General features: G+C 40.9%; 1 protein-coding gene across 1 annotated transcript; it reads right to left on the reverse strand.

Annotated features, from left to right (window-relative positions):
• Nucleotides 1–271: 271 nt before the first annotated feature.
• LOC306775980 (occludin) lies at nucleotides 272–18082 on the reverse strand. Its single transcript, XM_079266573.1, has 9 exons — nucleotides 17924–18082; nucleotides 12001–12619; nucleotides 10781–10972; nucleotides 9938–10105; nucleotides 4649–4812; nucleotides 3189–3398; nucleotides 2405–2576; nucleotides 1965–2006; nucleotides 272–1671 (listed from the first exon to the last, which is right to left on the reverse strand). Exons 2-9 carry the CDS (start codon nucleotides 12598–12600, stop codon nucleotides 1573–1575), a joined length of 1647 nt encoding a protein of 548 aa, XP_079122699.1. The 5' UTR covers nucleotides 12601–12619; nucleotides 17924–18082; the 3' UTR covers nucleotides 272–1572.
• Between the last annotated feature and the right edge of the window lie 805 nt (nucleotides 18083–18887).

Genomic DNA, 18887 nt, shown 5'->3' on the forward strand with positions numbered 1-18887 from the left:
TGCAGATACTGGTGCTGAACAGCTCTAGTATCGTAAGTTAGTTTTAAAGTAGTTTACCAAAAGAGGGCAGCAACAGCTGACCTTGAGCCGACGGTGATTGGATCGTGGTTTCCTGAAGTCACCCTGCTCTCCCTGCTGGACGCTCACTGCAGATGCACAAAGCTGCAGCTATCAGCAGGGTCAGCAAAACATGGAAGACGTGGAAAAACAAGAGACAGGTTTATCTAATTATAAGAGAATTAGAATGTTTTATTATTATTGAACTCAGTACTTTTTAGACATCATACCTTCTGGAAGTATACAGTTACAAAAAATGGTCTTATAATAGCATCGAAGGAAATAAATCGTACAAAAATAAATGGCTTGCAAATGGTGTGTAAAATGACAACATTGTTCTTTGTAAAAATACAAATGCATGAGAAATCAAAAGTGTGTCTGAATAATTAACACATTATAACATCCACTAGATCCTAACACTTTGCACAAGAAAGGGATTAATACAAAAAGTACCACACATGGTAGCAGATGATCGTTTTTCATTGGCAAAGAATCAAATGAAAAGATGAGCGTAGCTTATAGACAGTGAAAGAAACAGTGTTTTCCAGTTTGTTGAGGAGCTTGCATGATAAAAAACGTAAGATAAAGTAGTCAGGATTTTGTTTTACTCATTTGCATAGCTTAAGCACATTTTGAATGATCACAAATCAACCACAATGAGTCTTTAGTAGGTTCAAAAGACAGAACTAAGATATCTGCTGAATCGAATAAACATATCCTGTAAATGTGTTCTTGGTACGTAGTATGAACAATATTCATTAAAAGCATATATAAAACAACGATGTCTCACATATCTCAATGGCGACTTTGTCCCCTTTTTGGTCTCACTGCATCAATGACAATCAATATAAAAATATTGGTTTAAAAAAAAAAAAACAGTAAAAACACGTGGTAGAGTAGTTTCAACTTCACGGCCGTTAAAATTAGTTACGAACACTAACGCAGGAGATGAGAAAAAGCACAACTAAAGTTCACATGTGACAAAGAATTGCTCGCAAAACAATCCGAGCAACCCGTCTCACCCATTGCTACGTTCTCTACAATACTGCTCCACCTCTTATCTGTGGAGATAAAACAAAGACAAGTTGGAGAGCAAACAGCCACAGAAACTTACCACAGTGTTATCACAGGTGACTGCAGGTCAGGTACATTTTTAATGACATTTCTCAAAACCACACGCTCTGATCCGCACGAGTGACTGAACACTGCGAACAATGATGCTGAATCGTTAGAGAAAAGGCAGTGTCTGCTGTGGAAGTGGCTACAGCCGAGCGCCCTGCTTCCATTCTCCAAAAGTAGTTATTTATTCATAACTGATGTTCCCTATGCGTGCGTGCGTGCGTGCGTGCGTGCGTGTGTGGGGGGTGTTATCCAGAGTGTGTTGACTCTGTACAGGTAACTTTGGTGTTGGCATGTCACAGTCGTCGTCGTATTTTGGAGTGTATCTTGGCCTGTGTGTCTGTGAGTGTTGGCTGTGAGGACCACAGAGCCGAGTGTCAGGACTCAGTGGGTTCATCAGTGGTTCTTGTCGTAGTCCTTCACTATGCGCTTGAGGTGGAACAGCTTGTGTCTCAGCATGCGGCACTCTTTCTTCTTAGACCTGTAGTCGGATGTCTACAGAGTAGAGAGAACACTCGATGAGTCATTTAATAATACAAAACAGACAGTGAGAATGTTAGCTCTTCTGCTCTAAAGACAAAGTTATAAAAGCTCCACGATGAACTGTCAAGGAAAATGTTTCGAGAAAACGTTTTACGTACAAAAGAATACGATGAAATCGAAATGAGGTGACATTTTGTAGCTGGATGTTAATAACTCAATGCTTCCACAAATAACTGCAATATATTTTGAGTAAAGTCTGTATGGAGTTTAGTTTATATAAAGTATCATCAGAGAAGTTTGCTCACCTGCTTCAGATCCTTCAACTGATTATATTCCTCTGCTGCAGCCTGTGGAAAAATGAGGAAAAAACATGTTGTGATCCTGCGTCTCTCACATTTGTCTTACATCTGCTTTGTGCACTCAGGACCTCGATGAACAGGATTTAGTCTTTGTGTGTCTATCTAAGTCTTTGCAATGTATACTTGCATCTCTTCAATGCCGTACATAATAGGACTGAGATGTTCCAACAACAACCCAGGACAAACTCAACTATCTGCGATATGATATCTGGTGCAAGGAAAGAGAAGCTTGTTTTGGCAGAAAGAGTTATAACATTTCTTAATTCATGAGGCTTATTTTTTCACGATTAAAGTTACAGTGAAAGGGAATAATATTGCGTATTGCATTCCTGACTCATACATTCCTTTCTCCTGACTTTAGGAGGTGAGCACTGCATATATCTGACCTGGTATTTGGCAGAGGTGTCATCCAGGGTGTCCAGCTGCCGACTGAGTTTGTTCAACTGGTCATTAATGGCGTCCATCTCAGTACACAGGCGCTTGTATTCCCTAAGGTCGACATCAAACTCTCTCTTATAGTCTTGACGCTGAGCATCAGATGTTATATCTGGGTACGTACTGGAGGAGGAGAAATAATCAGAAAGACTTAAAAACACTTTCTGCACAAGAACATCACACTTTTACACAACCTTTACTGAGGTTATCAAGTTTACCACTGAAGCACAGGAACGCAGTGCACTGGTCAATGAGTAATAGTGTAGCTGCTGGTTTCAACAATGCTGTGTTAAGGATAGGTGGATCGAACAACAGCCTAATAAAACTGCTTTCTCATAAACTACAATGACGACCATGTTTTGTACCTTTGGCCCAATTCTCATTACTCCTGAGTACAGCCCATGTGAACTTGAATGCCTCAGAGGATTAACTACCCTCCTGGACAGAGAGAAGCGCGTACAGCCTGAAGCCTTTTCCAAGCTTTGCTGTTTAAGCATCTGTTTATTTACTATTCTGTACTAAAAGATGTTCCAGCTGCATGTTCGTGCAAATCGTGTGTCACTCTAATGTGAGCTTGATTTTCTGAGCTTACAGTTGTTCATTTGAATCAAAGAATTTGGGTCTGGTCCTAAGGGAGAGACTGCAATCAACATTCTTTGTTCCAAGATAATCATATTTCCATTTTTAATCCTGACAAAATATGAGCTGCAGGGAGATACAACAGTATATTCTTACTTCTCCCACTCTTCTTCGTCAAGTTCATTGCCCGTTTCTCCTCCTGTGGTGTACTCTGTCTCATACTGAGACTCGTCCAGCTCAGGGTTACGCCTGCGTCTCTTGCCCCTGTTGGCAGAGGGTTTGCGAGTCTCCTCTGACGGGCTGGAGCTGGTTCTTCCGCCATGGGAGAAGGCTTCTGCCGGTCTGCTGGTGGTCCTATCGGAGTACCTGCAGGACAGCAACATCAAAATGAAAACAATTCTGTAATGACTGCCTTCCCACTGGAACCACGAAGTATTTTTCATGGAAATAGCATCACACTAAGACCACAATTTCGTTGGAGAGACATTATTCAAAATATAACCTTAAAGAGGTTACTGAAATCACCCCATTCCCAGTGGACATCGTGCTGTTGACCACATAGAACAAATAAAGCAATCAGGACCCAAATAACACCAGGAACTTAAATATGTGAGACAGTGTCTAAAGAAAACAAATATTAACTTATATGGCCCAGACAGATAACATATGGAGGAAGGTAAACACTTTGACCCGCTGATGATTATTGTTTCTTACCCCCTACACTTTGACTCAGTGACCAGGAAGCAGGGACAGCACTTTAATAACGGGAAGGAGGAAACATGCTCAATTTAGTTCGGAGGGATTTGTAGAGGAATCCAAATCCAGCAGTGCAGATATTACAACTTCTTCGGAAAAAAAGGCTGTCAACAATAGAGCACTCCGACATTCCTCTGCTTATGAAAACGCCAGCTCTGTTCCCTTTGTGAGAGAGGAAATCGTCAAAACAATAATATTCTGTACTTTGAACCAAAGCTAAATCCTGCTTTGTGAAATTGTATTATTTGGCCTTAGTGTTGAACATTAACAGTGCGATTCACCTTAATCAGCTCATTCAGAGCATATTTCTGATACGAGCTTGGCTTGTTTTTTCAAAAGGTACCGAGATGGTAAGTAACCGTGAGGAGCAATGCACTTTTAGTCAAACACACTGCAGGCTTGAGAGCACTAAAGCAAACAAAAACAAGGTGCATGAGAAATCATTTCTAGCATTAAAGAAAAGCAATTACATTCGTTCACCAACATCCTGCCTTTTCCCTTCCTAAGAGATTTCAATGAGCATGAGAAAAAAAAAGGAGGGAACATTCATCCAACAAGGGCTCAAAGGTCACACACAGCTCAACAGAGGGCAATATGTTTTCATGGGCTTTAAAACAGAGCAGTGATTAGATATCGCTTGTGTAGTCACATGCTTGGAGGTTCATTGTTTGTGTGGAATCAATCTATCTATCTATCTATCTATGTATCTATATGGTACATGCCAAATATATCTTCCTGTCTTCCTATAACACATTAAAATGCTTTTGACGACTCATCTTGAAGTCTGGGGCTTAATCTGATTTGTATGTATAATTCTATCATCTGAGCGGACAAGGGGGCTGAGAATACAGGTCACCCACTCTTTGTTGTCGGTGCTGTCCTCATTGTAGGAGCTGCTGTCCACCTTGGGCGGGGGGAAGGAGATGACACTGTTCACTGAGGCGTTGAGCAGCCCGGCTCCCTTCTCGGACACCAGCAGGGTGGGGGCGTCTTGAACACTGCGGCTTTCCTCCACATTGTTCACCTATAGCAGGCAGGAAGGAACAGACTCAGCAAACACAAACAAACACCTAAAGCGCTCACAAAGAGCAGGCTACAGGCTCATTTTCTGACTGCCATCCTGTTACAGAAACTGTTGTTTTTCTCCTCGAGAGAACAGTCAGACGTGTAATTGGACAGCACAGGCCAACTCCTCCAATGAGGGTTTTCTGTTCGGTTCACCGCGCTTGAAAAGGTCAAGACAACAAAAGCAAAGGCTGACTAAACCATTGATGGTCTTTTGTTTACAGCATTTCATTAACTTTCTTTCTAAAAGCCCTATAACCTAAAAAGAGTGGTCATAAGTGAGGATATAATGTACACACAGAAAATATCTGACAATAACTTCAGCTTTACTTTCACTTCTTTCTATTGTCGTCTGTCTTCATGAACACCTGGAACGGATGTGTTCACCCTTTCTGTCTTCAAACAAAAGGTCTGTCACGTAAATAAATTCCCCTTAATCTGTATTTTCAAGTCCTTCCTGTCAGTTCAGACAGCCTGCATGAGGGAATTCCTCACAACGAAGGCCTCGGGGGTGGTTACCGTTTCCCCCACTGGTTCCAGTAAACGTATCAATCATAAGATGTCTTTCACACAACCTCGACACAAAACATTTAAGTCTAAATTTTAAACAAGTCTGACTGTTCTCTGCTACGCGGAGGACTAGCTGGCTTTATCAGAGGCCCTTTGGTTGTTTTTCAAATGTAATACCACAAAGAGGATGTGAGGCGGGTTTTAAATTAAGCAGGCATCTGACTTTGTACACTAAATAGCACTGAAAATGGTTGGGGCTGGAAAAACATCAAAACTGTGCAGAGAGCATCGTGAGGAATTGTGTTCCTCTGAAATAAGACATCTACCACCTACTGCACCTGCACAAGAAGGCATTAAGAATTCCTGTACTTGTCTATAATGTATTTCAGAACCAGTCCCGCTTACAGGTGAGAATGTACTATTCCCCAACTTTATATAACCCTAAGAAGAAACATTCACCCTCCTGCTTACTTGGGTGGTACATTACTGAGCAACCTCTTAAATTCCTCACAGTGCAGGAGCATCAGCCTAGCCCCCCAGAAACAATAATCATGGAGGGTGGAGCGCTCGGGTGGGGGAGACTTGCCCTTCTTGCAGCTGCAGGAGAACCCTATTTGAAGACTTTGCTACATGCAAGAATCCCAACAATGCACTCTCAGTGTGCTGAGAGCACAGAGTGTACGCAAAGTAAGAATGTCTGAGAGTCCTGGACCTGGTGAAGAAAAGCATGAAGTCAAAGATGGAGAGCGAGCGAGTGAGGCAGCGAGACGAAGCTGTGGATGTTGATGAGAGAACAAGGAGCAAAGCAAAGCACAGCGACATGCAAAGTGAGGGAAGAGTGCATGCGTGATAAAAGAAGAAGGAGAAGCAGAGCAGTGGCGCGGAGACTCATGACAGAAAAGGGTCGAAATGACTACCGGTACTTGAATATTAATTGCAGTGATGTGCTTTACCAAAGATGATGCACTTGTGCTTTGCAAATTGTGAATGTATTCACAGCAAGTTATATTTAGTAGCAGCGATTTACATATTTAAAAGAGAAAATACAATGAATGTTGCAATTTTCAAATCACAATCGACTTTGCACTGCATCATCTGGAAGGAAAACTTAAGCTGGCAAATGACATCAGCTGTACATAAGCAGGTACATTTGTAAAGTTTAGCTAAAAGCTGTCTTTTCACGAAAACGTCGGAATTCATTTTGAAAAGAAAAGGAAATCATCGGGTCTTCAAATCTAAAAAGCTCATTAAATGGACAACTGGTAAAACGAATCGCATTTAGATATTTTTCTACACACTAACACAAAGCCTTTTTTCAAGTGGCAAACATTAAACCCCATCAGTCACACCAGAGATTCCACTTTGGAAGAAATATTTACAAAATCTTTGTTATTCAGGGTGCAGCAACATTTTGTTTCCCAATACAATATTATTGTAACTTGTTTAAAAGGTGCAAAGTGTGGAAGATATGGCCAGAATGTTAACTCAACACACGAAAAAAAAAGAATGAACTAACGTTATCAACAGAATATGAAGAAGTAAAAGTCTTGACATGACGTCAAAGATGTCTATGTATTGTGTTGCAGAGAGATCTACTGAAATGAGCATGCTAACCAGCTAGCCCCGGCCGGTCCTGTCTCGTCATACTACTTGTACCTCGAGAAGCGATCGTGAGACGCTGTAGTGTTCAGTCTGCCCTCAGTCCAACGTGAGAGGACGGAGACGTGGACCTGCACCAAAGGCATGTTCATCACGTTGAAGCTACGGGTTCGGTGTACATTTGTTTGTTGGATTAAATGAGAAGTGGGAGAAAGGAGAAAACAACTCGTATTTTCGTTTAGCCCTTTCCGAAAGTAGTCTCCTGGTGGTGGGACAAAAATCAGAGTTGTTTCCCCATTTCTGCCACTTTGGATTTAATTCACTAAACCAACTGTCAAAACGTACACTGTAAATTATCAGTTGGCCTTGACCTTTTTTTGTTTTTTAACTGATGACTGTAAATGTAGGTTGTGTGGAACGAGTAAAAGAGGTGGAATTCATGCCCCTTATTTGTTTGGAGCATGTGGCCAGGTATTACACATTGCACCTTTAATGTCGACACAGTATAATTTTTTAACAATGTTATACTTTTGCTTCAAACAACATTCACTTTCTATTGTGGATGTTTAAACAGCGTCTATGAAACCAGCCTATAGGATGCTCTGCCTCTCAGCTGTGCAGCTCTTCAATGTTTCCAGCACACAGACAGCCCTGCAGAGACTCTGATGACCTCATGCAGCAGACACAATGCCGCAGCTGAATGAGGCCAGTGTGTGAGGTCATCAGAGCATGCCAGGCCTCCCTGAGCTCAGCAACAGAGATAGGTACAATCTCAAACCAACCACCGCCTCAGACTGCCACTGGCCTTGTGTTTAAAGGAGTCAAACAAGCCCGATGACTCATTTTGTGGCTCATTTTGTGACTGCAGGAACAGTGGAAATATGAGTTCAATTCTACCACACTAAGATACCCAGTTTATTGAGGTTTTTCCAAAGATAACATATGTAACTACAGATAATAAAGTCATCAGACCTTCAATAACAATCACATCTTCCAAGATTCATCTTCCTTGGAAACTCTTTGCCCTTTTCACTACCCTTTATAATAAACAGAATATCTCTTACTCTTTTTTTACAGCAATATTAACATCAAATATCACGATTTGGTGAAACTTTTAAATGCAGCAGCAGTGTACACTCCATTACTGTACCCACCATTCAGTCCGATGACATCAGTGAGCTCCATTGTCAGACACTCGTGCTCGTCATAGCATTCACTCCAGGCTTGACTCATCTACTCTGCTCTGCCTGTCCACCTCCGTGTGCATGTATCCATGTTCTAGGCAAAGACGACCACTCTTAAAAACAAACGGCTCGATATCATCCAACAAAACACCACGTCTGTGTAGTGCCAGAGATAAAGTGTGACCGGCAGCACTTTCTATGCACTTCATAGACTAAGTTGATCAAATATTAGAGCTAAGCTAGTACTTCACTTCCGTGGAGTGTACCTGTCAACCCCTTACTAAAATAAAACAATCAGCACACCATTTAAAGAAGGTTTGGATGCTAGACGTATCACTGTCAGTTAGCATGGGCAAATAGATGGCTGGGTGGGACGTAAAGGACTACTAGCAATATTGAGTTTTGTTTATTTGTTTTTTTTCTTTCAGGAATTTGGCTTTTTTCTATGTATTTGTATTTCTTTCACTTGCAATTGGCATTCATGTACAATATGCCATGTGTCTGCACGTATTGATTTGTGTTCCTGACACTCCCCTGTGTTAAAGCACACATTGGATGTGGACATTATGTGTTGGGGAGGATGCTGACTACAGTTTTTAGAAACAGAGCGGACATATTCTACAGACATAGTTTTAAGATAAAAAACAGTGTACAGAGCTTTTGATGTTAACTTGTTGTCATTCACTGTATACAACAGGCATCATTTGAAAAGTGGCAGGTCGAGTCAATAATTAACCCGTATCTCAGGTCTCATGTGACGAGTGTGATGTTGACATTTAAAAACCCGAAGGCCGTCTCTCTAGAAACCGCCTGCTCGCTTATCGTCTTCTCAGGTGGTTAATGATTATTCAGAGTGAAACCAGGTAGTAGACCATGAGCAAACAGTCACTGACCCTGAACAAAGTGACTCAGTCAGAGGAAACACTCTTACGGTACTGTGACCAGTTCCCTGCTGGAGCCAGTGAACTCATAAAGATGTGTTCGGTATATGACTTCTAACTCAAACAATGAAAACATATGAGCGATGTTGAACTGGTGAACTGGACATATTGTGTCACATAGCATAACAAGTGACAAACCAACTTTGGTCACAGCTTTATTTTACTGCATCACCACCGTCCTCTAACCCATCTTTATAACTGATGACTACTTAAGCAGGAGGAATACCTCACTGCAGCCAACCTTCTTTACTTACTTTACATCAGCGTAAGTACAGCTTCAGCGTAGGCACAGAATCACTGTTTCCTACAGGATTGGACTGTATTTGTGACAGTAGCTGACCGGGGAGCGTATGCGCATAGTATTATAACTGTATTGATTACTAAAAAATAATAGTGCAATATTGTGATGCATCAAAATTATTGATATTCATTACATTTTAAATATTGAATTATGGAATTTTTAAACATTTTATTCATCCACTACATGATTAGACACTCTTTCTGCTGACAAAATGAGCTCAAGTTGTAGAATTCAGAACAATCCAAATGGAAAACACGGAATTTGGGAAAAATATAAGACGGAACCTGAAAAAAGTAAAGCCCGATTTGGGCTGGTGCGACCCCCAATGCAAGATGTTCTCTAGTTTGATCCTCTCATCAAATCCATCTGTGAACATTGTATTCCATCAATTTTTCTTAGGCTGGATTTAAACCCTCTGTGATCCTGTTCATTTGACTGCCAGCTGTGCATGCCCAAACTCAGGGTCGGCTAGGGTCGGAAATATGATTTTTCTTTGTAAATCCCATGTAAATCTTATTAACCTGTGACTCCCAGCCTGTTGTCTCTTACCCATTCCTCTACGTCTCTGCCCTCGGAGGCCTTCCCGCCAACAAGAGGCTCTTCCCAGTAGATATTTGGTTTCCCGTAGCGCCAGATCTTCCCTCTTGTTCTGTGAGCAAAGAAAGCCGCAACTCCGAAGGCAATGACAACCAGGAATCCACACAGCATTGCAACTCCCTGGAAAAGCAAGAATATGAGGATAAAATCTGGAACGTTCTCAAGGAGATAAGCTGTAAGATAAAGCTGCTTTATCCTGGTACTCAAAGTACACAAATACTGTACACGTGTGACTTCATTCAGTGAAATAAATATCACATTTTGTGGCTCTGTGTACCCAAAAACTGTAACAAATGCTGCATGATGACATCTTACAAAACAGAAAAGGACTGATAATATGCGACTATGAGTCCAGATTTATCTCACATTTTTAACAAAGTTTCACATAAAACGTTGGCGAGTGATACACAAGCAAACACAAAGCATTTCAATCACATTAATTTCATGAACACAAACCTAATCATCAATAACAACTAAAAATCTGATCATGAAATAATAATCTAATTAATAGACAATGCCAAACATTTACTGGTTACAGCTCCAGAAATGTGTCTTTGTTTTATATCACGAGAACATATTTGTGTTTTGGGCTGTAGTTCAGACACAATAGTTAGTTAGAAATATATGTTGTGGCTTTCACCTCTCGTCCCATTTGAAATACCTTCCAAATAAGATACTACAGTTACAACTCCAGCCCAATCAATTTAAAATCATGTTATAAATAGAATAATACATCTACTTGAATTGATCCTCAAGAGAGTTATATCACTGACTCAACCGTTGATGTCTACACACCTCCTGTGGGTCAACAAAGCAGTAATGGTAGAGGTACTGGTTGTAAATGGGGAAGCCTCCCACTCCTCCCATCTGTGAGTAGGTGGTCTGGTAGAGGTTCTGGCACATTATTAACATGGGATTGTAGCTCATACTGGAGGAGCCCTGGGCCATGGGGTTCACCCCCACGATGTAGACGATGCTGATGATGCCCTGGAACAAACAATGATCGATAACAATGAGCACAGATCGCACTGTTAGTATGTTAGCACCATTATAACAGTGTGATCTTGAACGTACATGTGTATGAACACGTGCTTTAACCGACTCAGCGTGTAGACCACCGAGAGTTAAACTGTGTACACACAGAGTCTTGTTTCACATTATACACTGGTGTTCAGGGTGTTTCAAAAACATGCACATAAAAATACCGTTCATGACAGAGATGTGTGTTTTCACTGTTCGTTGGGATGTGAGAAGGGAAACTCCAAATATTAGACATGAACGTGGGTTGCTGATGTAATTCACATCCTTTTACAGATCTACAGTGTAGAATCAGGCAGCAGAATCTAAACAGAGGTCAACACTCTCTGTGTATGACTCAGGTAATTAAAATGAATTTCAGCTTCAGCGTTCTTGTCCCTTACAGCAATGACTTGAGTATATTTCCCTGCATCTTAGTGTCCTGTTGCTGGATAATGATACAATTTTTAACCTGTTTTAGCTCGGGAGTAGTTATGGATATTTGCCATGAACCTTATGAGCAGAGAAACAATATATTTTGTTTTTCTGGGTGTTTGTGCAGCAGTTTCAACTTTATGCCGTTGGTACACACCATAGCATATGTCCAGTATACGACCTTTGGTGTATTCTACGCCACTGTGGGCTGGGTGTGTATGACATGAAGACAAAGAAAAGGTACAGACTTTGATTTCACAACAGGAGCTGTGAAATCTATGAGAAACAATGTCTTTATTCTTGAGAATAAAAGACAAAGTGCTAAGCTCTGGATATTATTGGTTTAGGAAAATCAGAAAGCAAAAGTCAAGTAAATCTCTTGCCCGGCACTTTTTTTGATGAGTCTTCTGTCTGATTTGATTTATGTTCTACTTCGATTGTGATTTCTGTAATATTTGTCTCTCTTGTTCCCGCTACATCTTGTGCTTCAAATGAATCACCAGTGTCATGTTTTATGTTTCTTCCACCTAAAGTGATTGGAGACTATAAAATGTGAGTCTTACCTGCAGGATAGCCATAATGATGCTGGCTATCATGAGGGCCAGAAAGAACTTCCTACAGCGGACCATGTTGGATTTAGAGAAGCTGGCAATGAAGAAGGCCAGTGCCCCGATGAAGTTGATGGCTGCCATGGCAAGCATGGCGGATTTGGCTGAGTACGGTGAGACGTAGGAGCCATAGCTGTTGCCGTAGCCTCCTCCTCCATAGCCTCCTCCTCCATAGCCTCCTCCTCCATAGCCTCCTCCATAACCACCGTATCCTGAGCCGTAGCTGCCGCCACTGTATCCACCGCCACCGCCATAGCCCATTCCCATTCCATACTGCATGTCCCACATGAGAGTGGAGGCCACGCAGGCAAATATCGCCACACACAACACGATCACCGTAGCCATCATGGCCTTGATGATCCCCGGAGGTGACAGCCATTTGTAGAAGTGCTGCGGTTTGTCCTCAATGTAGTACGATCCCGGGGGAGGTGGGTATGCATTGTAATCGCTCTGAGGGGCATTGAAGCTGCCTGGGGGGCCAAAGCCATTGTTGGACGGCGAGCTGAAGGGAGGACTGTAGACAGGTGGACTCTCGTAGTGCTGCTTGTCAAACATCGCTCAAAGATGTCCCGAACTGTGAAAACAAAACCGCACAAAACAGAAAGCGTTTGTGGAGAGAGGAGAGAGCAAAGTGTAAAAGCTGGTGAGATTTGTCCGTCTCTGTTTTTCAGCAGCACTGATATGAGTAATGCTACATGGAGATATGGGAAGTTAGGCGTGACTGTCTTTGGAAATGAGATTTAGTAACAGAACAGTGTAAATGTTTTACCATTTCCAGGGAGTGTGATTTACGAGGGCACAAGTTAGGCTTGTTTGTGCAACTTTCCATTTCTGTCACGTTGAGTAAATTAGGTTTTACAGAGAGCAGAAAGTTCAGCACTTTCATATTATAAACTAGATTAGAACTGCTTTCCTACATTAACAGAAAATATAAATATATTAGAACGTTGACCTTAAGCCTTCTGAACCAGCAAAGTCAGAATCGGTGTGGAGATGTCGGTACCAGGACAGGGAGCGCAGCCAAACAACAATACTTTCCTTTTTGCCTCTTCACAGACTGTAGGAGTCTCTCTCCAGCCTCCACAATGTCCAGCCAGTCTTTGAACATTTCAACTCCCGCTAATCCACAAGCACATTGTTCTTGTTCTCTTTCTCGTTACCAAATCTTACAGAGAGATATCCAAGGCCACAGTGTATACCACTTAACAATCTTCTACATTGAGCGCTACAGGGAGGGCGCTGCCGACATGTTTCAGTTGAAAGGCATGTCAAAAGCAGAGAAGGTTACTGCAGAAAACTAAAAAAAGGAACATTAACGCTTCTTTTACTTTCTTTGCCAACTCTAATCTCACCCTGATATGACCACAGTGCTGCTGAGTGCTTGTAACAGACAGCAACACGTCATCTATCAAACACACGACATAACAATAAGGGACATAAGTCATTCATTTAAGGGGTGCAGCTAATTATTACTTTTGTTGATTTATCTTTTTCAGAGAATTAACTGATTCATTGTAGAGTCTATAAAATGTCTTAAAGTAGTGAAAATGTCCAGTACATGTTCCCAGAGCCAGGTCTTAAAATGACTTGATTCATCAGATCAACACTCCAAAACACAATGTTTTCTAAATGTATGAACAGAAGAAAAGCAGAACATGTATTAACTATTTTGATATATTGATAAATCCTTGAGTCATTTTTGAAGTAAAAAGATCAGCGTCAAATGATTTTGTCATGAATGAAAGTGAACTCAACTGAAAGTGTTTTACTTTCGGACTGTTAGCTGAACAAACCATGTGATTTGAATATGTCACATAGAGCACTTACATTTTACAGACCAAACGTTCTATCAATTTATTGAGAGAATAATCAGGAGCTTAACTGCTGATGAAAATAACGGACATTTGATTCATCTTTTCAGGGATGTTTGCAAAGTGCTTTCTGAACTCTTCCAGCGGCACAACAGCAATAGTTTTAACAACAACAAATAACTCTTTCCACTACATTTTGTTCCTGTTCAGGCACCTTGGTGAGAATGCGAAGGAGTGAAGCTTGATTTATGCCAGCTGCATCTTCGAAGGTCACGAGTGTCACACTATCAGACCCTGAGACGCGCTCGGAGAATCCTGCACGATGTGATACGAACGATCCAAGAATTTCCTCCTCACATCCGTGAGACCGTCTCTATAACGTCTTAGCGGCCATACGGACAGACAGAGAGACAGTCCCTGGCACTGCCCACAGTCTCCAGTCGTAACTCTCCTTTCTTTATGGAACACTGGCACAAACGGCAGAAGGAGTCTCGCCTCAGAGCCTCCATCCAAGACACCTTCCCATTATTCCCTTCCTCATTCCTCCATGTCCTTCATCCCCCCCCCTCACAATTCCTCCTGTCCCCGGGCTCTCCTCTCCCCCTTCTCTCCCTCCCTCCAATAACTTCTTGCCTTTGTTTTGGGAGCAGGAGGGGCAAAAGTCAAGGCTGCTCGTCACTGGAACAATGTTGCCATGGAGTCAGGGTAAAAAAACAAAAAAAGGAAAATTGGGGCAGTGTCCAGGGAGGATCAAACAAGGGCCCCTCTGTGCTGCTCCTGAGTGGAGTGAGGCCGGAGAAAGAGACAGAAAGAGGGGAGGACAGGTGGATGTGGTGCACAGCGGTGTCAGGTGTCCTTTAATGTTGATAAACAGGCCGTCTCCTAAGCCACTGGGTCTTAGGTTAATTTATACTGTCAGTGTCTGAAATTACAATGAAACCAAATTATAGTGAGGACGTCCAAACAACCACCCAAGGCCCCAGATATAAGATTAGGAAAAGTACAACATGTTGAGCACCAACTGGCTCCTTTTTTTAACTCCTCTAAACCTGCCAAACAGACAATTTGGGCTCAAAACGTTTTTTTCAATGTGTTAACGTAGGAATTTTCTACAGGAAGCATTTGAAAGTACTGTAGTGCGAATCCTTGTGAGGCATAAATCACAGACAGAGCTGGAGCTGCAATGATTAATGGTTTAACTTGAAAGAAAGTGATGGTTTCAGCTTCTCAAATATAGGAATATGCTGCTTGGTCTTAGTGGAAGAAAACAGAATATCTTTGGGTTTTGAACCGTTCGTCGAACAAAACAAAACATTTGGTGACATTAACTTGGGATATTGGGCATTTTCCACGATTTATTTTTACATTTTATTGACAAATGAATAATCACTGAGTAATATATATATATATATAGTTGGCCGATGAATCAATAATGATAATAAAGATGTGATTGTGTCTTGCACACTGATTGTTAAGGCAATCAATACTTTCTTTTTTTCTTTGAAAATGACTCAAACTGATTCATTGATTTTCAAAATAGTTCACGACTAATTTAAGTATCGACAACTAATCGATTCATCTTTAAAGCTGTGAGGGGAAGCTTTTTGGTGATTTAACAGCAAATTCCCAACACAGTGCAGTGTACTTTTACTCAGCAGTAGTAGTAGCAGAAGCAGTAGTAATAGTACAGTGTTGTTTGTGTAAAACTGGCTCACGAACTTCATTTTCATGCTGGGCAGAGAGCACAGTGTTTGGACCACAGTCACAGGTCAGGTCAGACACCCACCAGCCGCAGCCTGAGCTCCTCTAACACAGAGATTCTATCATCTGCTGCTAATAATGGAATTCCAGTCAAACGGTCACATGTCTCCCATCTGTCAAAAACAATTAGGCCCGAGCCCGATGTAGGCTGGGACCCACTGGCATACACACAGGAGTCAGCCACGACTTCCTGCCCAAAAACACCCCGCGGAAAAACACCTGGGTCTTAAAAAAAAACAAAAAAGGCATGCATTCAGTTGCAGATGCTTTAGGTGTCTTTAATTAATGCACATTAATACCTGAACAGTTTTAGAGAGATGTTGATTCAACTTAATTGTCATTTTGGAGACTGTCGTGTTGTTGAAGGGTATGACATCATACTGAGGGGGGATTCTAATAGTTTGTCTACTCCAGTTGTTTTAATGAAGTTACAGTAAATGGTGTTGAATAAACACAAAACCTGACCAAAAACTTGCTCCTAGGTGTTTTATTTGATGTCTTAAAGTTTGCTTTCAGTATTTTATGCATACTTTTTTTTACATGCAAAACGGATCAACTTAAGGCATACGACAGAATACACGGCAGCTAAGCTAACCCAGCAAGGACCCGAGGCTAGTAATCGTGATACTAAGCAGTTACAGGTCAACTTAGTCATGACAATGTGACATGACATGTCATAAGTATACATGTTGTACATGCTTGCAGTACAATTCTTTGTGCATCCACGACTTCACAAATAAAAGAGCTGCACACGAGATCCCCTCGTCTCTAAGTCAATGGTTATTTTGAATGGGTTTAAGATTAAGAGGTTTTAATGTTTTGTTCTATGATATACGTAAAATACCCTCCTTGTGAATTGTGAGGCTCCCCGTGTCTTAAAACGGGGGATGCTAACAAGTGGCTAATTGAGACTACATCAGCGTTATCAGCCTTGTTGTGTACTCATGCGGCCGTGTTGTAGTTCGCTGTAGAATAGTCTACTATTCTACGTCTAAGGAGTCTGATTCGACTTTCAATCTCACAGTCGAATCACCGCAGGGACGGAAAATGTGTAATGAAAAAAAGGATTATTCATCATTCAAAATAACAACATAATAGGAATATGGAACAATGTGGAAAATGGGATTAGATTGGCCTACAAAAATACGTCATCCACGCACCACTTTATTTCCTTTTTTGTTTCGGTTAATCTGGTCCTTTGTTAGTTGAATTAGTTTGAACATTGTGATGTTGATGGATTTGGAGAGTTACCTCAGAGTCAAACAACCTTATTTGCTTTACCGCTGTCTCTAAAACAGAAGCTGAGCATGCAGGTAACTGCACTCGCTTTGATATCTGATTTAGGTTCCGACTGTAACAGCAATATTTAAATATTACTGAAACAACGATTAAACATGTATTTATTTTGGGGTGCACATTTTGCTGTTTGCTGTACCTTGTTTTACCGAGTCACTGATTTGGAAAACAAAAGGCCAAGAATTTCTCAAAATGGTTTCCAATGGAAATCCTTACTGATGAGCTCTGCAGTCAATGATATAAACACACACACACACACACACACATGTAACATCAGAAAACATCTAAAGCTTACAGGTTGTGAACCTGTCGTCGTGAATGTCACCATTCACATTACTCAAATACTGTACTTAAAGATGCTTTTATTGAGGTATTTAGATTTTACGCTACTTTATATTTATGCTAAATATATTTAGATTTGGAAGCCAATATTGTACTTATTACTGGGCTACATATATTTGAAAGTATTAGTAACTTTAGTTATTATTAATACAAAATATAAATCCACTAATGATGTATTATTACACATTGAGCTGCACAGCAGTATCAAATGTAGTTGAAATCAGTGAGGCATACATACACATTAGTGCGTCATTCTGAAATGGGGCATTCTACATCATGATTACTTTTACTACTTTAAGTATATCTTGGTTCTTATACAGTTGTTACACTGTGGCATTGCTACTCGTACTTCTGTAACAGGTTTGAGGAATGTTTCCTTGGTGTGATTTTCTGTGTTTTGTCCCAATAGGTTTCTTGTGTTGATCGTTTTAACTGACCCCTTTATAACCAACAACCAACTTTAAAGTTGGTTCAGCTGACGATACACCGCTAACCAGCGGTACCGTCTCGTGGTTAGGTAACAACATGAGGGGTCCCACCTGTTACAAATCGAACTACTACCGTTACTACAACCTGATAAGAAGACATACATTCAATGCAAGTGTCGTCTAATAGAATAACTCGACTTACTGTTATTTAGATCATATTTAAACGTCATGTTTTCTTACCTGAGGATCGTTGGAGTCTCTGTTTCCAGTCAAAACTCTGCTTGTTCTCAAAGTTTGGAACAGTCGAGAGAAAAATATGTCCGTCAGAAAATCAACCGACTGTTTACATTAATGTTAAAGTAAACTTCTTAATCTGAGACTAAATGTAAAAGTCGCCACTCCGCTTGAAGCTGCTGTCCCCGGCGGAGACAGACAACGGTTTCCTTCAGTCACACGCAGCTGCTGAAACAAGTGCTTTGTTCCGCGGGGATGAGCCCCAGAAGAGCGCACCGCCGAGGCTCAGCCGCACGAGGTCGGCCTTTATTACAGCGACCATGCCAATTCAGAAACAGGGAAACTTTTCATTACAATTAATCAACAATACAACTACAGCAAAGAAATGATGAACAAAAGTTAACATGTAATAAACATGATGCTCATCATAGACAATATAGTTATTGAACTGTAGTTTAGTAAATGATTCCTTCAATTAGTGGTGGAACACATTTACTTAATTACTGCAAATTTGAGATACTTGTACTTGTAATTTGTAATCTGCAACATTTATTAGACAGCTTTAGTTACGAGTTAACTAACTTCACATACAACTTTGTATGTTTATATTTTGCACACAAAACATATAGAGCGTCGTCGTTGCTCCTTAAGGGACATGTGATCAGTTGGCTCTTAAGGCCAAATTGTGATATGCTGTATGTTCACTGAGCCATTACAACATTTACAGATTCATATATGCAGCTTTCATGAGATAGACAAAAGACTACAAACGTACAGCGGGAATGGACAAAAACTAAAATGTACATTGTACAGCATTGTTCAATTATCTAACATTTTAAAAGAATGCAACATTATAAATGAATTAATGCAATTACTAAAAAACTAATTCAGTTGTGTTACCGATTTCCAGTCAGTGTTCTAACAATGTGTATATTTTCATTTTCATATTTACTTTCCCAATCCAAGTGAT

The sequence above is a fragment of the Melanostigma gelatinosum genome, assembly GCF_949748355.1.
Source record: "Melanostigma gelatinosum genome assembly, chromosome: 4".
Classification (NCBI taxonomy): Eukaryota; Metazoa; Chordata; class Actinopteri; order Perciformes; family Zoarcidae; genus Melanostigma; species Melanostigma gelatinosum.

Coding starts and splice junctions, on each gene's coding strand:
- LOC306775980 (XM_079266573.1), bottom strand. CDS start 12,600: ATGTTTGACAAGCAGCACTACGAGAGTCCACCTGTCTACAGTCCTCCC. Junction 3,399..4,648: donor GACAGCACCGACAACAAAGA/GTGGGTGACCTG, acceptor GCTGTCCTGCAG/GTACTCCGATAGGACCACCA. Junction 2,577..3,188: donor GACGAAGAAGAGTGGGAGAA/GTAAGAATATAC, acceptor CTCCTCCTCCAG/TACGTACCCAGATATAACAT.